Below are 27,538 nucleotides of genomic sequence, written 5' to 3'. Positions count from 1 at the left end.
GCATCAGGGGTTGTGGCTCCGGTGACTGCCCCCCTCAGCCCTGCTCGGGAAGGGAACGAGCGGCTCAGAAAAAAAAAACAACAAAAAAAAAAAAAACACGGCGCCTAGAATGACATAGAAGCGGCTCGAGCGCGAGAGAGCGGAGAGACCGGGAGTGAGAGAGAACTGCGCTCGTGCGGATCACAGCAGTGACACGTCTGAACAACAGCGGAGAAGATGCTCATTAAAGAATTGTAAGTGGGTTTATTTGAGCTCTTCTTTATGCTGCTGTGATGGGAGCGCTCCGGAGAGGTGGGGGAGGGAGGGGGGCTTCACTGAGCGAAGGCCATGGCGCCGCCGTGAACTTGAAGCGCTTGTAGAACCTGCAGTCGAGGACGTGATGTGAGGTGACCCTGTTTGTGGATGCTGTGCGCCTTAGTCGAGACGATCTCACCTTCAGGCTGCACACACACACACACACACACACACACACACACTCTGACTACCCGTGTGTCAAACTCGCGCTTAGGCCACGTATCCAACTTGTGTGGTCGTTGTCTTTCGGAGCGGGGTTTGTTTTTGAGCTCTCCCGGGTTTAATCCGCTGCACTCGCCCACATTTGAGGCAACGTTTTGAGGCGTGCTGTGGCGCCGTCCTCCTTTCCAGCAGTGCTTGTGCTGCTGCTGCTGCTGCTACTGCTGCTACTGCTACTGCTGCTGCTACACGGCGGCGGTGAAGGTGAACCCATCTCGGTTTAACCTCAGGGACACCGTGTGCCTAAATAAACACCACTTTGAGGGGAAAAGACCCTTATTTTGGGATGTTAGGGTCGTTTTGTTACACACTGAAGCCAAAGCTGGAGTCAGGCTAAGGTTCACGAGTATTTTGAGGTGGTCTCTGAGTGTGTGTGTGTGTGTGTGTGCGCGCAATGTGAGAGGTTGTGTTATGGGTTTAGCCTCGAATGAAGCAAGAGTGGGCCCAAATCCTCCCGGCATCTTAGCTTGTGCCAGAAAATACTCTAAATGTGCCTTTAATAACGGGGGCGTTTCCTTATCAAGGTCATTTCCTAGACATAATCGAGTCATCTGCCATCAAACCTCGAACCTCGGGATTAGTTAAGTTTTATTTATGATAGTTATGAAAAAAAGAAGTAGTAGTAGAAACACTCGAACTCAGACATCCTCCGTCTTATGTAATGCAGCGAGGCCCGGCGCCGGCACCTGCCAGCAACCAGCGCTGGAGCCATTATTGCTCCATACATTAGTGATGAATTAGTGATTAGTGGTGAAACCCACCGTTACCGTTGTTTTCGAGCGTGCACTGTGTTTTGCCAGCCTTGGAGGGGTGGGCCATGACTCAGAAAAGGCACATTTAGTAAGGGACCATAATTCAGCCAGGAGCTACTCTCACTAAGCACAGCTATGCGTTAGTTTTTCCCCACCGGTGTTCCGGCAAACTCCGCCCCAGTGTCGGGATTTGCCAGTAGTTCGTATTCACATGCAGTGCGAAACACTTAGCCAATAAGTAGCGCGGAAAGAGAAACAGCGTTAACCAATCACAGCAGAGGAGGAGGGTCGCGATTGACCAACTAGCGCAGGGCACAGAATCGTCGACATACGATAGGCTGACTTTCTGTGAGTATGAGCTGGCAGCCAGTTGTAGTGCAGGGGGAGGGATACTGGGATCCAATCCGAGCGAAGCTTGCCAGAATATGGGTGGGAAAAGAAATGCGACATCGGTCGACAACGGTTTTATCTCATGGTGGACGATTGTTGCTTTTCTGTCCGTCTGAGCGAAGACTCAGAGGAGCCTCGTCCACACTGATTTAGACAGTTATTGATCCCGTATTGACGATATGTAATTATTATAGGCCTGCTTGCTTCTGTTGCTTCTGTGTCCACAGTTCGTGCTCTCTCTCCCCATAGGCTCCCAGTGTGCGCTGTCCATGGTACCTGGTCTTGTGCTAATGGTGCCACGCTTTGCGACGCTGTTCACGGAGAGCCCTCAAATCTCCACATTATGCGTGGAATCCAAATGTCATAGCCTGACTCATGTCTCCTCCACTAACCTATGTCCATTAGTTACAGTTCAAGGTCATAGAAGTTAACTGTTTTAAAAATGTGTGTGTGTTTGTGTGGGCTTGTGTGTTGTTTGGGCGTGTGATTGTGGTTCTGGGTAAAGGAAAAGTCTGTTTGTGTTGTGAGGTGAAACAGTGATCTCTGACCCTGCTCAGGCATTGTGTTCTGGGTCAATGTGACCTTGTTCACCTCCAGAACGCACAGACAGACATGCTTTAAAGGCGTTAGAAATAGAGACATATGTGTGAAGAACCGGCTAAAGGTTTAAATAAGTCAGTGTAAGGGTTCTTTACCAGTTTAAAGGTTCTTCACTTTTACAGCTTGTTTTAAAAGGGTTCTTTATGGAAAGATGGTTCTTTTGTGGTATTGCCTAAACCTTTAATGGGCACAGTAAGAAATAAAATTGCAAAAAAGATTTATTGATAAAATCGTTCTTGGATCCTTGTTTAGGAACTTTTCAGTTTTTGTCCAGATAACCCTGAAATATATGCAAGTCAACCAGCCAGCTCACTTGCCCAGGTAGAGTAACTCTAGGCATGAACTATTTTGCAGAACAGACTTCTCCGATTTCTCAGCAGCACCGGAAATCTTACTGTCTACTCTCCTGAGCTAACACACCAGCCACACGCTAACATGCTAGCCACGGAACAGTATATTACAATACAATATGCATATAATCTTACAATCAGACTATAAGAAGACTCATCTCACACGTCCCTATTGAGTTTTGCTGATTTTTTTGTCGAATGAAAAAATGTCCATCGCACACTAAACGACTATGAATCATGCACTACACAACTTTTGACTATATGGAAGTAGTCAAGTCAAGTCAAGTCAAGTGGGTTTATTGTCATTTCAACTACATACAGAGTACACAGTGAAACGAAACAACGTTCCTCCAGGACCATGGTGCAACATAGACAGTGCATACAAGACACAAGTGCAACACAAACAAACAAGTGCGGACAGACAACACAACACAGCACAGACAGAGGATAATAAATAATGACGGTAGTGTGCAAGTTGTGCAATGTGCGATAAATAGAGTCCAGTGAGGTAGTAAAGTTATCAGTGCAAATGCTTGTGCAAAAAATGCTTCCCATGTTATCTGGGGTAAATGGTTGGAAAGAGAGAGAGAGAGGGAGAGTGTACATGTACCAGAAAGATATCAGTTCAGAAGTTGAGTTGTGTTGAGGAGTCTGATGGCTTGGGGGAAGAAGCTGTTGCAGAGTCTGGTCGAGTTGGACCAGATGCTGCGGTACCTTCTTCCTGATGGCAGGAGGGAGAACAGTCTGTGTGAAGGGTGGGTGGAGTCATCCACAATGCTGGTTGCTTTGCGGATGCAGCGGGTGGTGTAAATGTCCATGACGGAGGGGAGAGAGACTCCGATGATCTTCTCAGCTGTCCTCACAATGCGTTGGAGGGACTTGCGGTCAGAGGCTGTGCAGGTCCCAAACCAGGCAGTGATGCAGCTGCTTAGGATGCTCTCTATGGTTCCCCTATAGAAGAGGGTGAGGATGGGTACAATAGCTTGCTGCTGTTGTTGATTGTGCCAACCCAGAATGAAGGCTTTGGGGGAGGTTGGTGGAAAGATGGGGTCAGCATGGTGGCAGGTGTTGGCTTTTTATACAAATGGTGCCCCAGAATCGAATATGTACTTGTGCCAGAATGTACCTGTTGCGTAATTTAGGATGGAATGTAAAACAATTCAATAAAATCTGCTCATTTGCTCTTGACAGGACCCATTCAGATCAAGTCCCTGACCAGTAATCACTACTAGATAAAGCTCAGAATCAGGTTGAAAAAATCAACCATGTTTGATTTACTCGGACTGGTCTGCGCCGCTCACTGAGTCTGCTCCCCTCACACACTACTCGATTCTTTCTCTGACTGTTGACTGATTAAAAACCAACATTTACTCAACAAGACTGATAATCCGGGCTAAACACAGGGCATACATTGTGTAGTGTAAATGCAAACCTCTGCATCAGACCTGGACTTTTACAAAAAAGTCATGAAATCTCCACTTCTTAGCAGGTATTGTATTATATTGACCAAATTCAATCAGTGTATAAAGATTCATTAGTTGGGACCAACCCCATGGCACTGCCCTACCATGGGGGGCATTCTACACATGCAGAAATAGATTGAGTCCAGTTATGCTTTCTTGAGCTCTGTTTGTTTGTCTATCTATTTGTTTGACTGCTTGTCTGTCTGTCCATCTAGCTATCTATATGTCCATCTATCCATCCATTCATCTACCTGTCGGTCTATCCATCAGTTTATCTTGTTTTTGTATTTTGTAAAAAATGTGTAATCTGCACTGCAAACAAGTATGATGGTCTCTTCTGTCAAAAATCCTTTATCCTCACATGCAACACCTATAAACTATGAGCTAATATGGAGCTGAAAGAAGCATTTGTAAGCTGCGCTAACCCGCTCAATGAAAGCATAGGTAAATCCTCCTTTAAGTAGCCAGGCTCTGCGATTCAGGGAGACATTCATAATGCAGGAGGAGACCTTGCTGTTATAGAAGCAGAGCAGAGCACATAAGACACCAGATCTCCAGTAGTGGACCGTTGGTCCGTACACAGGCCATACAGGCAATCAGACAGGCAAGGTGACTCTTGCTGTTAGCTGCTTACAGGAAAACACATCACACCACCTGCAGTCTTTAGACTCCTGCAGACTTGCTCTCTCTTTCTCTCACTATGAGCTCTGGGGGGGGAGGGGGGGGGGCAGCACGGCTTGCCCGAACTAGTGAGCACACCTTGCCTCGGTAGCTGGGCCATGTATGGCAGCGTGGCCACAAAAGGGGAACATTCAGTGTTCGTGTCATAAGACGGAGCCTGAGAGTCACTAAAGCCGTTGGTGTCGTCTTACTCCTGAGCAGCATTGATGAAAAATGCAGGCAGTACAGCATGAGCTACACCACCAGTTGTCACTCACTCAGGGGAACACCAAGGCTTATTCAAGTACTGTTCAGATTTTTAAACATCAGCCTGTGCAGGGACAGCAGATCCGAGGGTCATTTGGCTTAATTCAGGATATTCACATCGTGCTACGTTGTAAGTACTCAAATTGCCCTCCAAGTGGCCTGCAATTTTCTGGGTTGGCAAGCACACCACCCAACACCAGTAGGAGTCCTTTGGCAGGACTCGGAACACTACGTTCACCTACCTGTGTAACATCATTCCAATGTAAGTTGGTCTGGATACCAGCGTCAGTCAAGCGTCATTTAGAAGCGTCAATAAATAAGGGAACGTAAAGTATTAAAATATAGTACACTATAGATCAAAATGTCGTCCAGGACCAACCTTATGACATCGTTTAAGTACCTTTGAAAGACAGCTGGGGCAATCATTAGTCCATATGGGCATTACACCACCTTCCAATCATGCAGAGGCGCACATGTCCAGTTGGTTGTCTGAGATCATGGTGGTGCCAGCGACAGGGACACTAGGACTAGGGCTGGTCAATTAATTGAAAATGAATCAAAACCAACATTGAGGACTATTAATCGATGTAATCGTGCATATGATGGTTATTTAGATTTTTTTAATTCTGTTACTATCCCCACTGTGTGTTCATTCCCTGGCCCATTAACAACATCCTACCGTGTGTGTAGTCATGTAATGAGAGGAGGAGAACTCAAAACGCTGAGCCAACTGAGCAGCTCGAGCTACTACACAGTTAGAAGTATAAGATCCTGGAGGAACCTTTGGAGGTATTTCAATTTGAAACTGGAAGAACCTCTTATAGTTCTTTGTGGAAAGGTTTTTAGAAAATGGTTTCTTAAGGATCTTATACTTTTAACAGTGTATAAAGGTATTAGTTAATTTAGTAGGGAACCGAGATGGCTGTTGCTCAGCAGCATGTATCCACAGCACCATAACCAACCACAACCCCATCAAACCGTTGTTTATTAAATAAGTTTAAATGATTATCATCATTATTCCAGTATGTGCAATTACTACAAGTTGTCCTTATTGCAGCTGGAATTAGTTTCTTTCCTACCTGGAAAAGAAAATATGTAGCTATCTGGAGCTGCTGTAATTTCAGTTGCTAGTGTAGCTCATCCTCGGCTGCATTTTCCATCACTTTGCTTGTTTACTCTCAGTAATAAAGCCTGATTGGGATCTTGGCAGTGTTAGCAAACTAATGTGACAACTCCAGAGGTCTTCTTATTCCAGATGAATGCATTTCATAATAGGACCACAGAAGCCAAATTGATATGACCAGAAGTGAAATGTAATTATCATATGATGGCACTGTAGATAGATGGTCTCTCAGGCAGTAGGGGTGGGACAGAGCTAGGGATGCACCAATCTTTTCCAAGGCTTTTTCAGTTACAGATACAGATACAGATACCTAAACTTTGGATATGGGTCTATACCCGATACAGATCCGATACCATTGTTGTATTAATAAACTGTATGTGGGTATACAAATTAACACATAGATATGAATGTACTTAATTGCTTTTAATTTGTCACTAAAATAAAAAATTGTGCAGGACACAGCATTAAAATAAAATTGTGCAGGACACAGTATTCAAAATAAAAAAGCATCACACCTCTTAAAATATATTAAAATAAATAAAATGTATCAGCCAAAACTGAAAATAAGTAGCTTTACTTTGTGAAACACACAAACAGTATTCATTCTTATTTTTAAATACTTAGCATAAACAGTAATTCAAAATAAAATCTAGCAGCTGAGCCTGAGAATAAAACTTGGTCAAACATACAAGCATTAATCAAATATGTAACATGTAAACATTAGGCAGATCCATGGAACTGATCCTTTCACTTTTATTGGTTGGTGTGAGACGTGCAGTCTCACACCAACCAATAAAAGTGAAATGATCAGTTCCATGGATCTGCCTAATTATCCGATACCCGATTCAGTTAATTTTGTTAATTTTCTTACTATTTGTCAGGGCCCTGATTGGCATATGATGATGGTGAGGTTTTTGATGGTAACAGTAAAAGTAGGTCTGGGCGATATGACAAAAAAAATCCATATCTCGATATGCTTAAGAGAATTGGAGATAAAAAAGTTTTACTGTTAAAGTATCAGTATTTGCTTGTAACACCAAAACACTGTGTGCTGTATATTTAAATACTAAATATCTAACTGTGTATCTAAGTAATATATATTTTTTAATAATATACATAATACAGTTGCACTTCATGGTATTTAACTGCCTAAGCAAACAACATTGGATTATGTTGTTTAAGATGGTGAAGGAAAGTCATTATGCTGCTATGTTTAATTGCGATGTTTCTATGGCAGAATTTGCATTAGACTGTACTCTGCGGTTTTCACAGTAACGTCCCATCCACATTCGTGGAATGTTGTACTCTGTATTCAGATCCCACTGCTCTGATTGCATAAAAGGTACTTATAACTTTTCTTTCACTTAGATTTTATGCATATTTGTACATATTTGAATATAAGTTTTCCTATTTTTCTGTAATAATAAAATAATCACGCTCAACCGCCAAACATATCAGTTTTCCTAAAATGTAATATTATGCTTACAGTATCACAATATATCACAATATATTGGATCATAACTCCTGTATCTTATCACAGGTTTTAGCCAATACACAGCCCTATTATTCAGCGGTTAGGTTGGATCAGTATCGGTACTCTGTATCAGCACTTACTTGTGAATCTGATATCACTATCTTAAGGGAAAAAAGTGCTATCGATGCAACCCTAACAGTGATGATGCTGGTTATAAAGACGAGGAGGTTTTTTTTTTTTGCTGGCTTGATTATAATCTACATTTTTTCTCTTTTCCTTCCAGTCGAGTGATCCTACCCATTTCTGTGGAGGAGGTAAGTGTTAACTGAGCACTGCTATTTGTCTCCCTGTGTGTTTGTGTGTGCATATGTGGTGTGAAGCAGAATTCTGTGCACTGTGAATCCATTATGACTGCAGAAACATTATGATTCCTCAGGATTTCTATTCGCTTGTGTACAAAGGCTGGAGTCTGCAGTTCAGAATCTCTGGCTGGCAGTGAGCTGTGAGTCAGACGCTATAGGGATTGGATCCACTCATGCTGTGTGTGTGTTCCCTGTATATGCTGCTAAAAACCTAATGACTAACTTACTGCCTGCCTGTATGCCAAAGCTGTCTCAGCAATTCTAGCCTTATCAGGAACCCTCTCTCTCTCTCCTACTCTCTGTCTCATTGTCTCTCTCTCACTCTCTGTTTTTTATTATTAATATTCCATCGTTGGTCCCATAGCACACCAGTCTCACAGAGATTTCGAATCAAACACAGTTAGCCTATTCACCTCATATTAAACATTGTATTCCCTAACTTGCTCTCTCTCTTTTCTTCTCTCTGCCTTTGTCGTACCGCTCCCTGCCCTCTTCCTTTCTTTCGGCCTCTCGCTGCTTCTTTATCTCTCATGATTCTCTAGCGTGTCATTCAATTCAGCAGTTGCCTGGTGCTGAATAGCCAATGAGTTACCCGATATCACCTATTTCTGCCTTTCTCTCTCTCTCTTTCTCTCTCTGTCCCACCATCCAGATGTACAGTACTTACACCTTCTCATCAGTCTTCCTTCTTCTCTTACTCTAAGAGTCAGTATGGATAAAGTTCATTAAACCACATAGTCAGCACACGATTGTTATTGTGTACACTTGAAAGAACCTTTATTAGGTCCTTTAAACAGTGCCATAGAAGAACCATTTTGGTCCCATAAAGAACCATTGTTTCAAAAGAGATATACACTATATATCCAAATGTGTGTGAACACCCTTCCTAATGAATGTATTCAGGTACTTTAAGTTGCACCCTTTGCTGACTCAAAGGTGCAAATGCACACACACAGCTTGTCTTGTCCCTGGGAAGAATTGCCAATGGAAAAGGACTCCAGATAAACATAAATCTATTGGCACAGTGATGTTATTTATGTTGCAGTGATGCAGTGGTGCAGTCGAGTTGGGTAGTTGAATATGAGGTGACTGCACTAACAATCCTGCCGCTGATTGCAATCAAATCCTCAATGCAGTGCTCCAAAGTCTAGTAGAAAACCTTCCCTGGACAGTAGTGACAGTTACTCCAACAAAAGCAGTTTGTTTTTAGTACCCTCGATTTCAGAACAGTGAATGAGCAGGTGTCCCAATACTTTTGTCCATGTAGTAGCAAGAACGCAAGGTAAAAGTAGTAAGTAATACAGTGTATTCGTGCTATTTATCTGTGTATGCAAGTTATTGTTCAAGTCCATTCCTTATGACTGTGTCACCATTGCCAGCGTGTCATGCCTGTGTTCTCAGGGTGATGAGGTCAGGAGAGCAGCCCCCTCCTCAGGCCGCATTAAGCAGCTTACCCGAGTGCTAATGCCTGGCCATGAGCGTAGAAGCATCTTGCTCTCAATGAGTGGAGTGGGCTTGAAATTCTGTCAAGCAGAATCTCTCATGTCTTTATGTTATCACTGTCATTTCAACCCTTTATGTGTTTTACATTATTTCAAAACACCAGCATTTTCTTTGTGTGAACATTTCATGGTGAATTTACCAACAGTAGTGCTGTTAAAGCACTAGTTTGCCTGACAGAATGAATGACAAGAGATCATGAGTAGTAAAAAATGTGGTCCAGATTTACCTTATGGAGGCTAAAGTATTTCTGATTCTCCTTGAACAGTTCCTTTGGGTGAGAAGATGTTTCTGCACTGTTTAAGTTTGCCATTTTTACTGAACACCAAATGTCTATGTGGGTCTGGGCAAACTTGAACATCTCTGTATGGAATTGGAGAAAACTCTCAAATCACAAATGACTAGAACTGACTCTCAGGCCTAACCAGACACAAATGGTCCAAAATTGCATGTGGTTTCCTGATGTTGAATTACTTATTGACTACACTGCACAGCTGATATATCCAAAAACCTAACTTTTGTCAATGTTACGATGCATACAGTGATCATACTGTGAAGCAGAATTTTCTCATTCACTCCAGGCCATAGTTAGATAGTCATCACTATATCTACAACCTGTCAATGGGTCAGTCCTGGATTATGGTCATGTTCTTCCGTGATAATTGTTCGAAGAAGCTGACATTTTACTTTAAAAGGGAACAAAGAACCATGGACGTAATTTGCATGATACATTACTTTCCACCTAATAGATCAAAACTAGACGCCCCCTTTCTTTCCCCCCAGTCAGAACTAAGTGACAAAGAACAGTCAGTGGCACTTCCTCTGGCCGGTCCTTTTTTAGCCGTGTTAGCCTTGAAATGCTTTCACTAGTGGGCTGGGGCCTTTATGTAATGGCTGTGTTCGAAACAGAAGGCAGCTGCCTCAATGCCTTACTACCTATGCTGTCTCACCGTCAGCATTGTGATGAAAGGGCCTACAACCACATCACGTTTGAGACACACTTCAAAAGCAGCAATACGTCGTGACGGTTCAAGGATAGCGACAACTACTGCCAGCTGGTGGTGTAATTAATTAACATCGTTAGACATAAAAAGCCAAAAATTGGCTGTTACACTGACAATTTCTTATAGTAGGTAAAATAATTATAATTAACTTTCATTTGTACAGATTATGAGCCAGTGCTAACCCAGGGGATCGTGGTATATGTTAGGCAGTGAAGGATACCGCTACGCTGCCTTCACAAATCGTCAAGATGAACGTACCTTAGCAGCCAGCATTTCATACAAACAATTGATTTGGCCATGACTCAGACCTTGCTGCCTTCCTGCCTTTCTGCCTTCAAATACTTCCTGAGTAGGCTGCATTGTTTACGTTCAGACACTGCCAATGAGTCAAAACTGTTATGTAACAGTCAGTTCATTTGGGGGATTTGGAATTGGCCCATTGTACAGCTCTGTTTAATCTATGCAGGTTTTATTTTTTCAATGAAGAGACAACAGTGTTTGACATGGCAAGGTGAATACAGTTATCCTTTCTAGGGCACCTTAAAGTGCACTCTGATTCTCCTGCCTGTGGAAGTCCTGCAGCTGTGATGGATCTATCTATCTAGTGTTGTTGGAGTGCTTTTAGGAGCTGGTGTATTAGATTGAACTAAACACAGAGAATTGTCTTATTGTATCATTATTTATTTTTATTATAGAATCATCAACATTTCACTTTAATGATTGTGTCACACTTGTCACATCGCACAGACTTTTGCAGGCTTTTGCAGGCTTTTGCATTAAAACACTGCAAAAATATGAGAAGTCAAATGCAGTGATGAGCTCGTGTCTAATCTTGGCCAAACGACCAGACAGTAAAATAGGCAGCGTTAAATTAACACCTCCAGTGTAGACTGGTGAGAGGTGAAATGAGTGTATGTAGCGTACATTGGGGAGCAGTTTAATTAAAGGTGTTGGTGGAACATTTTGCTGTGCTGAAGCAGGCTTTATCGGTGCACTGGTTGTAAGCTGGATGAGCTGGATGAAAAGTGGCATTTGTGTTCTGTTCATTCAGGCTGGAACGATGGTTAAAGAATGCTTTTTCCACCCCAGGGCAGACATGGTTGTTTTATCCCCCCCCTCTTTTATTTCCCCCTTTCCACCCTGCATCCTCTTTTCCAACCTAGAAAAGCTCTAAGTGCACCCGGGGTCATTCTCTTAACCAGAGCACACACACAAACACACACACACAGCCACACAGATTGTTGTTAAAAACAGACCGTTTTGTGATGTGCTTATCTGACAGACAGGCAGTCTGCATGATAGCCGGTTTATCAGTCTATTGATTCGACTGTCACTGAAGTGATTTGACTGTAAGGTTGTCAGTCAAGCTGTCAGTGCTCCAGCAGACACTAGCAGTAGAAAAGGGACTACAGTCATTTAGTGTCACTTACTGAGGACCTCTTGTGTATCTTCACATCCCAATCTACACTTATCAGTACTATTGTTATAGGATTGTATATATATATATATATATATAAAGCCCTTTTGGTGTTGTATAGTGCCATTGTAAAAGTAGGTTTTCCAAAACCATTTAAGCAGACAGCAAGCTATTTAAATGCCAGTGTTTCTATGAGTTGTAATTTCTAGAACTGCTGCCTTTACTAAAAAAACACTTGAAATATATATATATATATATATATATATATATATATATATATATATATATATATATATATATATATATATGCTCTCATTTGCATGTTTTGTGATTAAAAAACCACACCATCACCCAAAAATAGAACTCTTTGGTCACAATCAGCAAGGCTAAGGGAAAAAGATGACCTTGCCAACTGTGAAAATCCATGGAAGACAAGCGTCCAGGCTTTTTTCTGTCTTGGCACCAAAGTGGTGGAAAGAGCTTCCCCTGGTTGTCCGAAGTCTTCAAACTTCGGAAGTCTTCGGAAGTCGCTCGCTGTCTTCAAACGCAGACTGAAGATCCACCTCTTCAGAGAATACTTGGGCGAATAGCAGAGTAGTCTCCTTATTGACTTGTGTTTAGTATTGTCTAAACTTAGAGGTATCTTTGAATTTTCAATCTATTCAAACTAGCTTTTTTTTTTAGTAAATAGCAAATCACTTTTGTCTGGATAAGAGCGTCTGCTAAATGCCTTAAATGTCAATGTAAATGTGAAGCATGGGGGGGGATCTGTCATGCTTTTGAGGCTGTGTTGCAGCCAGTGGCATTGGCAATATTGGCAACCATCACATCCACCCTTTACTACCTGAAAATGACCAACCCTATATTCTAATGAACACAATTAGCTACTTTTGTTGCTAAGTTGCATCCATTGCTGACACTGATGTGCATATGAACACTCAAATCTTGTATAGTCCCTGTAGAGAAGTATTGCCAATACAGTCGGACTCTCTGGAGCAGATAGACATGAACCTATTGGCACCATGTCTAATGCCAGGTGTGGACTAGAAGGGGTGTAAAGCTCTACAGCATTGAGCTGTGGGGCAGTAGAACTGTGTTCTCTGGAATGATGGTGCTCCATCCAGTACTTTTGGGATGCGGTGGGGTGGTGATCCTACAACTCACATTCTGACCTCACTTATGCTCTTGTTGCTGAGTGCAATTAAATCCTCACAGCAATGCTCCAGAATCTAGTAGAAAGGCTTCCTTCACTGGACAGTAGAGACAGTTACTCCAACAAAAGAGGATGAACTTCTTTTTTCACCTTCAAACCTTGGCTTCAGAAGGAACAATGAATGCGCAGATGTCCCAATACTTTAGTCCAAATAGTGTATGATGGTAGCTCTTTAAAATGCTCATACTTACATTACACATATAGTACATATTTTTTAAATAAACATTTTGTGCAAGAACATAGGTTTACTGTACATGATGGTATTTACAGCTGTGTGATGAAGGCTGACGATGCTACCATTAGCCTTTAACTGCTTTAGTGAAGGCTGCATGGCTTCGTGATCTATGTGTCGCCCTGCGTGTTAAAATCTAATCTGTATGATTTACACTCACCATCCGTTCACACTGAAATAATCAAATGGAACCAAATGAAATCATGGTGAAATCTGAGCTGCCACGATCCTCTAAGTGTTCTCCTAAAGAACAGCAATTAGAATCAGATTATTAGCCTCCTGCCACACCACTCATTCCTCATCTACTATCTTCCTCATTCCTCCTCTACCACACAAATCCTTCCCTCATGTCCTCTTCTCCCAGTGTGTCCTCCTTACACTGAGCAGCTCTTTTCTTTCTCCCCCCGTCTCCTTTTCTCTCATTCTCAGCACTGTTTTCATTGTCATTCTTGTTCTCCCTCTCTCTTTCTCTCACTCTCTCTCCATTACTCTGCCCAGCGAGAGCCCAGTCCTTGAGGTATTTTTAAGGTATTCTGTCTGTGTGTGTGTGTGTGTGTGTGTGTAGCAGGTTAGATTCTTGTAAAGCACTGCACAGTGACACACAGTCCTAGTGCCTTGTGATTGGCTGCAAAATGTAGCATCTGATTGGTTGCAGGAGAGTGATGCAGCTGTGCGTGGGGTTTGGTCTGGTGATGTGTCTGGAGACACACATTCATACACACACACACACACAGAATAATATAGCATGAGTGTATGCGTACAATCTATGCTAGTTTAGCTGGTTTTATGTTACTGTTACTGTGTTGGTAATCTGTTCTTCTATCTAGAACGTCAAGATTCATTTGTGTCTTTCATTCTCTTTCATCCTGCACCTCTCTCTCTCTCTCTCTCTCTCTCTCTCTCTCTTCCCACTTTATGATCTTCCTGTCATGAAATCCTTGACATGACACTAAAAATAAAGGAAACTGAAGATGCCTTTCTTTCCTCCTTTCCTCTGCTCCCTCTTTTTGCTTCTCCTTGGCCGGCGTTGTATGAATGATACTGCTAAAAATAGACTAGACTGCATTGCCTCCTCTGACTATGTCACACACACACACACGCACATACACAAACACACACACACACACACACACACACACACACACACACACACACACACACACACATATATAGGCACACACAGAAAATGCAGACTTTCTGCAGACCTGTACTCCCCCCTCCTCCAATCTATCTCTATATGATGCACTGTGCTTAATATGAGCAGGTGCATGAAGTAAGAAGATTAAGATGGGTCTGTGTTGATCTCAGGTCGACACAGGGGAACAAAATGCTTCCAAAATCCCAAATGGGTTCAAATCATTGACTGCATTAATTCCATACATATATTAGGAACATTAGGAAGCAATTGTGCCTTAAAAACAGCTTTAGAGTCATTTAGATGGTAGTATTGAGAATGGTGCCACTATGGAACTTGGGTGGAAATGCATGAGTGTGCGTGTTGTGTATGCAGTAATATGTGTGTAATATATCATGCAAAATGTTACTCTACCACCTCAGGCCACATGCTTCCTTTGCTGATTAGCAAATACACATGTACAGCGGTACATAATAGGGAGCTCACATTGCATTTACTGCATTGGTGTAAAAGTGAATTTCACGACCAAACTGTAGAGGAAGCCAAGTAGCAAAAACTACCAGTACTTACATAATGCTGCTTTAACTGTTAAAGAATCATGTTTATGCTGGCATTGCGAGACCCATGAAAGCATCTCCCAAACAGTAAACCAAAGGAGTTGTTTGACATCAAAGCAGAAAATATGTCAACATTGATATATACATTTCATACATACATTTTAGTCCAATTCTCTTGTTTACCATTAAGTGGATATCTGAGACAGTGAAATATTCGTTTGCCGGTTTTACAAAGAACTGAAATGGGAACGTAGTAAAGCTTACACTTTAGCGTAATCAAATGAGGTAGGTATTTCTTGCAAAAAACGATCAGTGAGATTTTAAGAGGCCTAAAGGAAATCGGCTTAGTGAGCCCAAACCCCCCCCCCCCCCCCCCCCCAGTCCCCCTTTACTTTAAACAATCACCTTTCTGTTCCCTTTCGTGCTCATTTTTTGTACTTCTTTCGAAACAGGCTGCTCAGTGTGGTGCATGTGTTCTTAAGATACTGTACACAGTGTTAAGGAGGATTAGAGTATGAAAGAGGCCATTGTCTTCCATGTACTGAGTGACACATGACAACAACAGGAAAAGCAAGGAGCGAGGAAGAAGAGAGAGCGCTGTCAAAAAAAGAATTCAAAAATAAGGATACAGATATCCTGTTTGTAAGAAGTGGACCCTACAAGATTCTACAATGCAATTACAATGCCTGTTTAAAAAAATGTAAGCTTATTGCCCTTATCGATGAATCCCATATTATGATATAATTTACAGTATATAAAAACATATTGATGAACCCTTGATATGACAATAACTGGTGTCAACAAAGTGTAAAATAATGTATTTATGGAGCATTTTATTATTTTTGATGTGCAAATATTAAGTATGTGACTTTGGTTGGAGAAAAAGTGCTCAGATGTCATTTACCACCCTGTTATTTTGCCTCAAAGAATGAAATGTTAATTTTCCTTTTATGGAGCTCCTGTGGGGAAAAAAAATATTTATATTGGCTGGCTTACAGCACCAGCAGCTCCATGCAGAAACCACATAATATAATAGCATAGTTTTAACACTGCAACAAAACACTGTCATTCTTAGACAGTGTTACTGTCCTCTTGCCGTGCCCCCTCAGCATGATGTTCTCTTGGCAAGCTAAAGAGATTGTAGTTTGGTGGCTTTGCCCCCACTCACTTCCCCAGATTTGACTTTCTTAAGTGATAAATTCTTTCTCAAGTTAATGGCCAAAAAAATGAGCCAGTACTTTACCTTCACGTGTGTGTTTAGCTCCTGTTTTGTTCAGCTGAGGTAGTCCAGTTTGTTTCCGAGTAGGTGGACGATGAGAACGTAAAGTTCGGCAAGCATTAGTAGTCTTTTTTTCACTATTGTGGTATGAACGTATAATAATGGTTATTTATATGTGTTTGTGTGTGGGTGTTTTGCAGTACCAGGTAGGTCAGCTGTACTCAGTAGCAGAGGCCAGTAAGAATGAGACAGGTGGAGGAGAAGGAGTGGAGGTGCTGAAGAACGAACCGTATGAGAAGGATGGAGAGAAAGGCCAGTACACACACAAAATCTACCACCTGCAGAGGTGAGTTTTCACTGTGTTAGCAGACAAAGATCATATATATATATACACTTCCTAGTTAAAATGTCCTTAACTTTAAACGGAAGTCAATGTAATATTTATATATACATATATATTCAATGTTAAATTAAGGACATTTTAACTAGAAAGTCTTTAACCACCATTTTGGAGATGTTTTTCATTGGACATTGAAGATATATAGATAAATAGATAGACAGATAGATTAATAGATACAGCAGAATATGGAAACATTATTTACTATGAACTGATATCTAAACAGATTTAATGCACATACTAATTATATGTACATAGCTCTAGTGGACAAATTGTGCATCGTCTGAATCGCACTCTCTAGCACCAGATGGCTGTTTCTGACATGTGTCTTATCTTTTTGCTTTTGCCTTTCAGTAAAGTTCCGTCTTTTGTGCGAATGCTGGCACCGGCATCAGCTCTCAACATCCATGAGAAAGCCTGGAATGCTTACCCTTACTGCCGCACAGGTTGGACAGACACAAACACATGAACACACATGCACACTCACACAAAATCCTCCTCCTCCTGTTTGTTAAATAATTAACGGCTTGAGCAGAGTGGCAGAGTGGAGTTACAGCACAGGGGACTGAGATTACCCTGATGGTATATCCATACACATGAACACATACACAGCTGTCTGAATGCATGTTTACAGTGAACACATTACCAAATGTTTGACCATTATAGACACATTATGTCCAGAACTTTATTAATTGAAAAATATTAAATCCCTCACATTTCTCTCTTTTATGACATTCCTATCAATTTCTGCAGTCATCACAGTAAGTAGACCACTACACCTTACACATCATATGAAAAGCTTTATTCCTTCGTTACTAATAAGCTTTTACTGACTGATGCTCCAATTCTGTAGAACGAGTACATGAAAGAGAATTTCCTCATCAAGATTGAGACATGGCATAAACCTGACATGGGTCATCTGGAAAATGTGAGTACTCCTTCTGTAGCTTCCAACATGTAGCTGAAAGAGTGCTCTCCTGCTCCTGCTGTGCTCATTCTTCCTCAGAGGAAGTGAGTGTGTGTTCTGCTCGGTCTGCACAGGTTCATGGTCTGGACCCTGACACTTGGAAGAAGGTGGATGTGGTGTATATTGACATCGCTGACAGAAGTCAAGTAGAACCCAAGGTAAGGACATAGGTTGAGCTGATCTTTGGTGGTCCAGTGTGGGAAAAAATGGGAAGGATGTGAGGGGTCATACAAACATGGCACCATTTATTAGTCCTCATTTGTCAAGTGCATCGAAAATGTCCTCGTAATATACTAGTGTATATTAGCTTGATGCTAATGTTGGCTTATGTCTATCTTATCATTCCTGTACTCCTGTAATGAGTGCTATAATAAATGGCAGCAAGCCGTTACTGAGTTAACATAAGATTTCCAGTCACACTTTATTTTTTTATTCTATTAAAAATGAATTATAATGAGACATCAATAACAATATAAATAGAAAGCCCTAACTATACCTAGGAAGTGTGAAATTTTGACAGGGCTACACTGTCTAAATTGCTGTAGATCCCTATCTTACTAGTGTGTGATGCTGTTGGGACATATGATTGCTTACTTGAAACCAGGGGCAATAATGCAAATCATTGTATATAATTGCATTGTTGCTTTTTAACTATTCATGTGTAGCATAACAAATACAAATGTCAGAACTTGTTACTTCTGTTCTTAACATTAAGTGTTAAAAACGTTAGGAAAATGTCATTCTAGCTAGTTCTGAACCATTACTATTGGTGCTTTCATTAGGAAATGCTCACAGAATGTAAAGGACAGTTGGTGGTTTAATTTCCAACTACCAGCTCTAATAACGTTTCAACCCTCCCATATTATTAAATTATGATATATTAGTAGCCTATGAAAAAGTAACCAAATAAACCAGCTTCTTTTTTTGGAAGTGTCTCATAGAGATTCATATGTTTAGAAGGTTTCAAAAAAATGCTGTTTTTAAGGCCATGGTGAGTCACTTTTTCTAAAAATAAACTAGTTTCAACTCATAGAGAAGCTCATCTTTTTAGACCCTGAATGTGTTTGTATGCCTGTTCCTATCATTCCCAGCAAAACAGCTCTGCCTGTTATATCAGGATAGCTCTAGCTCTGTTTTTGTCTAATATAACCTTGCCCCTTATCAACAGATGGATCAATAGCATATCAGTGCTAAGAACATTGGTCTGATTTAGCTGGTTTCTGTAGAAATCGAAAGTTGTTCCCACTGTAAAGCATCCATTGTGCTCCATTATTGTGTAACACATTTTACGTCACTCAATAGACTTTAACCTGCCTAACATTTAGTGATAATTAGGCCAAGACAAGACAGAGTATGGCTGGTTTGCTCTCCTCATAAGTAACTTTAAAAACACTGTTGCAAAGCTGTGGTATCAGAACAGTTAAGCTCAGCTAGACTGTATGTCTAAATGTTTGTGGACACCCCTTCTAATGGATTCAGCATTCAGCTAGTTGCACCTATTGTTGACACAGATATGCAAATGCACACTCAGCTTGTCTAGTCCCTGCAGAGAAGTATTGCCAATAGAATAGGACTGATAAAAAGGTTACTGGCACCATGTCTAATGCCAGGTATTGCCTAGAGGGGTATAATCCCCCCAGGATTAAGATATGGAGCAGTGGAACTGTGTTCTCCATCCAATACTTTTGGAATGAGCTTGGAGAAGAAACCATGAACACGCATGTGTCTCAATACTTTTGCCCAAATAGTGTATTCATTTGTGAAGAATCCATAAGAAGTCAGTGTAAATGTTCTTTACAAATGTAAGTTCTTCATGCTCACAGCTTTTACACACATGGGTCTTTTTTGCTTTATGTAGCATCTTTTTGGGCTATGTTTTTCTATGGGACAGTAAATGCATTGTACATAAATGGTTCTGCAATACTGAGGGTGCTGCTTTCAGAAGCACTAGTCCTCAGTCAAGGTTATCTCCTGTATTGCATGTTTTTTGTGTTTTTCTTCCTCTAACACACCTGACTCAGCTCAGCAAAGGCTTGATAATTATCCTGTAAATCGTTCAAGCTCAAGAGCTCAGCATGTTTGTTGCAGCCATTCTGCAGGAGGTGTTGGTGAAAAGTGGTTTTGTGAGGTAATTTGTGGTGTTGCCCCTCTTGTAGGATTACAAACCGGAGGAAGACCCTTCCAGGTTCAAATCTGTCAAGACTGGCCGAGGGCCCCTGGGCCCTGACTGGAAGGTACACAGTATAATGCTGAAGATGATGAAAAGTACACCATTTTCCCTCTTTCCCTCTTATTCCAACTGTAGTCAAACATGTAGTCAAAGGCATGATTGCTTCATTGGTTTTGCTTCTTGCCATTAGGTTAACATGGGACTAACTGCATTTGTATTTGTTTATTTGACAGGGACAATACAAATACAGGTCAACTTTATTTTTTAAAACTGCAGCATATGGACTGTATATAGGGCCTAAATCCCCCCTAAACCATCACACGCTTGTTTTAAACCATGTTGAATCATCTCAAACGAAATCAGAGAGTGTGATGATTTAGGTAAGATGTGCAGTTTTCATAATATGTATCTGATGGTTATATATGGTTTATTATTACTAAGTAGCTACATATGCCTTAGAACTAAAGATGCAAACCTTAGACATAAATCATGAGACAAAAAATCCTGTTTTGGCTGTTCAGTTATACTTGGAATAACCCCTATATACCTGCAGTACGCTCCTGTAATAGTCAGTGAAGCCTTTCACACCTGCCACAGGCTTCATAAGACACCCTAGCAGTTCCTAGAAGCAAAACTAGTATAAAGTAATACAGTATTGTAGCTAAATGTACACTATTGGCCAGTAAACATCTCAACAAACAGTTATATCTGAAGCTTCTGGAGCTGAAAGTAAGTGTGTATTCATATTTCACTGCAGTAGACTATTTGGCAGCTGGTACTGTAAACTAGCTAACTAACAGAACCCAAACAAGCTGGTAGCAGTGAGGTTCTGACAGCTAATCTGAAATTTCTTTCAATTTATTTAGGTTATTTAAGCAATACACAGACAATAAAGGTGTTTTCACACTTGTCCCGAATACATAAGCCCGCACCCAGGTCCAATTCTGGGCTAGTTTGGGGTAGGGGCTCATTAATGTTAGTCTTCACACCGAATAATTCCTGTGGCACAATTTTACATGTCACTATTGTACACAAATTTTTGCCAAGAATACTAGAGCCTAGATTCATCCAGTTATTGGTTTCTGATTATTTTACTTGGATATAAACATTCAGGCAGTGAAGAGCAGCACTCTTCTTCAGCCATGGCATTTTATTGGAACAGGAACACCAGCAAACAAGGAGCCCTTCTCGCAGAAGAAGGTTTTTAGCCATGCAGGTGATAAGTTGAAGCTGTCACGTGACAAAATGGAAAAAATCTCACACACTGCACAATGAGCAGGCTGCACCAGAGTGCACTAGAAGCGGACTCCAGACCACTGATTTTGGGAGGACCAGAGATCGGTGCTTGGAACCGCTACCGGGCATGAAAACAGCTTTCACACTAGACCAAAACGTATGGAACCAGCAGAGCAAGTGGCCCTGGGCCCAGAAAAAAAGCTCTAGTGTGAAAACATCCAAATACATCATTAGCTTGATTTACCATCAGCTGGTTTTGTTCTGCATGTGTTGTGTCTGGTATGAAGCAACAGAGGGCATGGAAGGCTTCTGTTGTGAAAGGTTCTTTAGGGGTAAAAAAAACTGTAAACCATCACTCCAATACAGACAATGGTTATGTGTTTTTTAAACACTGTGTGTGTGTGTGTGTGTGTGTGCGCATGTGTTTGCAGAAAGAACTCCCCAAAAAGACAGACTGTCCACACATGTGCGCCTACAAACTGGTTACAGTCAAGTTCAAGTGGTGGGGGCTGCAAAACAAAGTGGAGAACTTTATTCAGAAGGTGAGTTTCCATCCCTTTAAGCTGGAAAAAGGGGCACAAGAAAGCCATACAGAATGCTAGCTCGTGTGCCCTCTTGTGGACCCTGAGTGACACTGCTCTATCCTGAACACATGCATTAACTACCTTCTGACACATGCAGTAAATAATTCATACTTGAGCACTACGTTCATCTGTTTACTACAAATCAGGCAGTTAAATCGTACATTAGTCATCAGCCGTCATCTCCTCATCCCCCACTAATTTCCTTCTCTCTCTATGTCTGACAGCAAGAGAAGCGCTTGTTCACAAATTTCCACCGGCAGCTCTTCTGCTGGATTGATAAGTGGATCGAGCTGAACATGGAGGACATTCGCAGGATGGAGGAGGAGACCAGGAAGGAACTGGATGAGGTGAGATAGAAAAAGAGAGAAGCAGAACAGCAGTTTTTATTTTAATAGATCGATGTAATCTTCTTTCATTATTGTGGGCATATTTTGACTACACATGTTTTTAATAAGGTTCATTCTAAAAAACAAATTAGAAGGGGTGCAGTGTTGCACAGAAGTTACAGTTTGTTCCAACTAGTGTCGTATAGTCCCCCCTGAGGTGCTTGGTACGGCCTGTACTGTCAAGCAGTAAAATGTAAACTGTAAGAGAACACATAGGTCATATTTTTTTATCTAGGACTGATAAAAAAAAAAAAAAAAAAAAAAATAGTTAGTGTGTTCCAATAGTTAAACATCCTCCCCAACAATGTATTTATGTCTTATGTACTTATCATAGTCAGTTACCAATCAGCTTGCGTTAAGCTATGTATGGCTTTTTGCGAACTTGCATACAGCTTAACCAGGTGATACATGTTTACCATTTTTCACACTTAAGGTTCATTTATACTCCCTTTAGGTGTGAAAGCAACCATCACTGCCGACATACGTCCATATGTTCTTTATATTGGAATGCATGTTAAGCAATACATTCACTAGAGGGGAGTTCAGAGTCAAAACTTTCTGACAGCAACAAACTTGGCAACCATGTTGCTGATTTTAAAAATGCTGATTTTAATCACTGAACAACTGAACTACGAATGCTGTTGGCTAATATAATTGTATACACACTTTTCAGACAGGCTCGACAAGTATTACGTTTTTAAACAGATTCCATTACTTTTAGTCATAGTGCTTTACTAACAGACAGGATGCCAGTTGATCAAATGAGCAAGAGCTCACCAAAGTCCTAGTGATACATATACAGTCTGGTCACAGCTAACCTTCTAACTTATCTGTAGCCCATAAGAGCCACAGACCCTTTGAAAGATGTGAAATGTTGCTTTCATGACTTTCCTGTGCTTCACTTTAACTCCCTAAGTGAATATATATACTGAACATCCTGGATGCATCAACAACAATTTCATACCTTGCATTTCAATGTTTTGTACTAGTAATGGGTCAGAACTGCTTATAATGTAATATAATATATGTACGTAGGTAACTCTCACAATGTTAAAGTTAAAGGATATGATCTTGTCCACAGAACAGCCTCTTAAACGAATGTTGTTTTTTTCTGCTATACCCTTTTAAGAGCTGTCATGGGTTCTTTAGCGGTGAGATCTCTGCAGATGCAAAGTGATGTGTTGGTTGGACGCTAGCTCTGTAATAAGGAAAATGGCTGCTTGTGACCTGTGCAGTGTAACACTCTTGCGTTTATTAGGCTGTGTCACCTTCCAGCACACAAAACCCAGTTAACCTGCAGCAAGGCTGCTGAATAATTGAGCAGGGCTGATAATGAGGCCCTGAGTCCGAGGACAAAAGCAGCAGCCGAGCGGAGCAGGAGCCAGCCATAGCAGTTATGATTCGTCGATGGACTGATGGTAGTGCTGACGAGAGGAATGACATCATCCTCTCTGTCTCTCTTTTCTCTCTCTCTCTTGCTCTCGCTCTGCTTTCTCTCTTTCAGATGAGAGTGAAGGACCCGGTAAAAGGGATGGTGGCTCTAGAAGACTGAAGACTTTGTGCATAGCTGAAGTGTGCTGCTGTTTGTGTTGGTGTGTAAACGGAGGTGCCGGACGCATTGCCGTATTGTGACCCTTTAGGCTCCCCTGTTGTCACTCATTAGAAGAAACCCTTGAACTATTCATCATAAAATGACTTCGAGCTACTTAATCACTGTTACTGGCCTAATATTACACGATTCTGAACGAGTTTTTAAACCTTTCCCAAGGCCTTTGTATTTTAGAACCCATTTTATAGTAATCCATGTCTTACAGTCTCTCTTTCTCTTTCTCTCTCTCTCTCTCTCTCTCTCTCTCTCTCTCTCTCTCAGTCTAGCTCTCACTCTCAGTTTTCTGTTACTACTATTAGTAGACACCAGCGGCATCATTCATGAAATTGGGAAAAACAATCTCTTAACTCTTTTCCCAACCAGTTTATTACAGCCCATTCTAAACGTCTCCCACCTCCATGATGGAAGACGAGGTGCAGCGCTAGTTTGTTAAAGGATGAATAGTTAAATGAACCATGAAATGATCCATTTGTCCTTCACATGGTCTTCACACTGTCACTAAAAGCAATACAGGGACGTCACCTGTACTAATTTGTCTAGATCTTTAACCATTTCCAATGTTATAAAGATGACACACCATAGAGATTATTCTAATGTCAAATCATATATATACACACACACATGTCACTGTTGCACAGAAACCTTTTATCTTCATTTTACCCATTTTTTACTTTTTGACATAATGTTAATCTGGCAGGTGTTCTTTACATTGTGTCATGATGAGTGGACCAATAGAAATGCTCCAAAATCACTGGGAATAAAATCTTTTTACATTGACTTCCATTGAAAGTCAAGCAGGTTTTTTCCTTCTCCTGAAAAGTTGACATTTTCAAAATTTTACATTTGCATGGTAGCAGCAATATATACATTTATATACCGAGAGAGAGAGACTAAGTGAAAGAGGTGAGAGAGTTGTTGTGAGAGCTGTGTACACAGGTTTTTTTCAGTGATTAATGATTATGGTCGTTCTTAAATGTCTGTTTTGCGGACCAAGCCGACTCTCCTCAGTGTACTGTTTTGATCTTGTGACTGTCGTTCTTTTATAGTTTTTTTTTTTTTTTTTTTATGTTTTATGTTTACTTGTCTTATTACTGGTCTCACCTTCACATTAAGGTAAGAGCTGGTTTGTAATGTCGGCAGGTGTGTTGAGAGGCAGTCAAGAAAGTAACATTACAAGAACATTGTGCTCATTGTTCTGTGCCTTCCTGAGCTGCAGAACTCCCTACAGGGTTTCCGACATGTCCTCTGTCTCCCACAACGGGTATCGATCCGAACTCTGCATTTTTTTTCCCTCATTTAATCGCTTGTGCTTTTCAAGCCTGTGTTTCTAGTGTATGTTTTTTTTCCACACACGTTTGTTTTTGCCCTTTGTGTACAGAATAACTGCTTAGTCATCCTCCCGTGCTCCAGCTTTTCTGTCACCGGTGTGTCACGTCCTCCGTGTTCCTGCCTGTGCGTTCTCAGGAGTGTTGATGAGGTTTGAGGGCAGCTCAGAACATGAAATATTTTCTTCTCTATATTATATGTATTATATATTGTTAAATTCTATTAAAATATATCAAATCTATTGTCTGTATATTCCAGAATAGAGTATGAGTATATTGTAATATACTTTCTGTATATTGCATTTGTTGTTTTTTGTTTGGGTTTTTTTTTTGTTGTATGGGCTGGTCCTTGACCCTCTGTGTGCTCTTCCAACTTGTGGAATTAGTAGTGTGTGTATGCATTTGTGTGTGCCTCCTTTGTCCAGTCACCAGCCGTATTATTATTATTTTCAGAGGACTACCGAAAGTCTGTGAAGAAAGATGGAGCACAGAAAAAGGCACTTTTCTTTTCTTTTTTTTCTTTTTTATAAATTGGGTATACTCTAACTGTCAATCAAATGTCACAGAGATGTTCCATGAGCATCGGCTCCTAGAGCCATAACTGTTATTAAAGGACCCTTATAATCGAAAACTGAATTCCCCTCGATTTATTGAAATAAAAAACTGTTTAAAGTGATATAAAAATATTGTTCAAATTTGAAAACAAACCCAGTCCCCAGCACATACAGTTCATATTGGGAAACTAAGCTGCAAAAACAGCCTGTTTTGAATTCATTGTTTCTTTGTCCCAACCCCCATGTTTCTCTCTCAGGTCAGATCTGGGGAGATGATTGTCTGCATTTGCTGACGACTGTTATTTGCAAGTGATCAGATCAGATTTGTGCGTCTGGACATTACAAGCATATTCCAAAATACTGGAAACTAAAGGTCAAACTGAAACAAAAACAAGAAACCTGACCAAACCTTTCATGAACAGTTTGTAGCGTTTGGCTCAATTTTGCACAAAGCAACGGCTTGTTCTGGCTACTGCACTTGCACACATCTGGCAACATTGACCCTCCTCTGCTTGCAGCATAACCAACAAGCTGATTGGCTCTTTTTGTTAAAGGTCCAGACTTTATCCATAAACAGACGCCATGTTGAGCATTACGAGAACTCTGATTCATATTTCAACCAGTGACCGGTCTCCTCATTTATAATGTCACTGCCGTCATGCTCGGAAAAAGGAGAGATTTAGGTCACTCTGGATTTGATGTGGTCATTGTCTGTCACGCATCTGTGTTTTTTTTTTTTTTTTTGCTATCCAGACTATTAGAAATCTGCATACAGTCTGGATACAATCTAGATATACCACAATCAGTTTTGGGCAGGCAGTCTGAACATATTAGCGTACCTATTCAGTGTACCACAATTTTGCCCCTCTTATTTATACTGCAGTACTGAATTCTTAAGGGATAAAGAGAGGTTGGAAAATGGAGTCAAAATGAATTATGACCAAAAAGAAAAATGTAAAATACAAGAATAATGTACAGGCCCTTTAAATTATAGATGACCACATGACCACAGAGTATCATCTGCTGCAAGAAAGCTGTATATCAATAAGGTCTGAGCTATATTTAGCAACCCTTAATCTATTGATTAACTGAGTATAATAAGACAGGTCATCCATACAGCCCTCACGTACCTTCCAGAAATATCTTTGGATATCTCATCCATAAAATCTTGATTTTTTATTTTGGACCCAGTGGCTTTTCTTTACATTGTGTGAACATTTCATAATGAATGGACCAACAAATATGCTCCAAAATGACTTTGGGACATTGACTTGCATGTACAATTTAGAATGTTTTTGCTTTCTGTAAAGTAACCATTTTGCAGATACTTTTTAAAAAAGTAAAATAAGACTATGTACTGAGGTATGTTCTTGAAATGGGAATTTCACTTAATTCAGGTGGTCCAAATTCACACTAGCTAAGAAAATGGGAAAACATTTGCATGGGTAGAAGGTTTATTGAATAGATAACTTGCTCTTTGTTAAGCAAAAATGCAAGGCACATCATGTTAAGAGTCAACTGACATTCAGTTGAAGGAATAAAACACACTGTACTTTGTCAGGGCTGACTGCCTTTTTTACTGTGATTTGGATTATCCAAGTGTCAATTAAAGCAACATTATGTAGCATTTAACCTTAAAATAAAGACAACTTCAAAATAATTTTGAAGCTCCACTGACTTAATAGAGAGTATAGCGTCTCTATTGTTGTTGCTTCAGGCTCGAAACAATGCTATATACACTGTGTAACTTTGGCGAGGCAGGCAGGAAAACGAATGTGAAAACTGTGTGGTGCTACATAACTCAAGCCACGTTTGTGAAAAATCCTGTATCCATTAGTCTGCCGCCTCAAACTTGTCAACAAATGCACGTGTAAAGGTGCACATGTAATGGTGGCTCATTTCCAAACTGTAGGGCCCAGGAGCAAAGCATAATGCTGCTTTAAAACACAAAAAAGATTCTTTTTTGAGGGTCTGCATATGGTGATTAGAGGTGGGCAAAATGATTTTATTTTATTGCTATTGTGATCTATTGTTGTTATTGTAGTATTGTAGTGCTTTGTAAATGTCATCTATACTTGG

At 40.7% G+C, this 27,538-nt stretch overlaps 1 protein-coding gene across 1 annotated transcript; it reads left to right on the top strand.

The window, feature by feature from the left end:
• Positions 1-25,536, top strand: pitpnab (phosphatidylinositol transfer protein, alpha b). Its single transcript, XM_072658135.1, has 11 exons — positions 1-233; positions 7,876-7,906; positions 16,432-16,577; positions 16,983-17,074; positions 17,382-17,389; positions 17,482-17,556; positions 17,670-17,753; positions 19,752-19,829; positions 21,433-21,543; positions 21,810-21,932; positions 23,476-25,536. The coding sequence occupies exons 1-11, from the start codon at positions 217-219 to the stop codon at positions 23,521-23,523; spliced, it is 813 nt and encodes a 270-aa protein (XP_072514236.1). The 5' UTR covers positions 1-216; the 3' UTR covers positions 23,524-25,536.
• The last annotated feature ends 2,002 nt before the right edge of the window (positions 25,537-27,538 follow it).

The sequence above is a fragment of the Salminus brasiliensis genome, chromosome 16 (genome assembly GCF_030463535.1).
Source record: "Salminus brasiliensis chromosome 16, fSalBra1.hap2, whole genome shotgun sequence".
NCBI lineage: Eukaryota > Metazoa > Chordata > Actinopteri > Characiformes > Bryconidae > Salminus > Salminus brasiliensis.
Note: the sequence above shows the minus strand (reverse complement) of the source record. Positions and strands in the feature narration are given on the sequence as shown.

Excerpts from the sequence above, each read along its gene's own strand:
- pitpnab (XM_072658135.1), top strand. Across the intron at positions 7,907-16,431 it reads TACCCATTTCTGTGGAGGAG|TACCAGGTAGGTCAGCTGTA; the intron begins GTAAGTGTTAAC and ends GGTGTTTTGCAG. Across the intron at positions 17,754-19,751 it reads GAAGTCAAGTAGAACCCAAG|GATTACAAACCGGAGGAAGA; the intron begins GTAAGGACATAG and ends CCCCTCTTGTAG.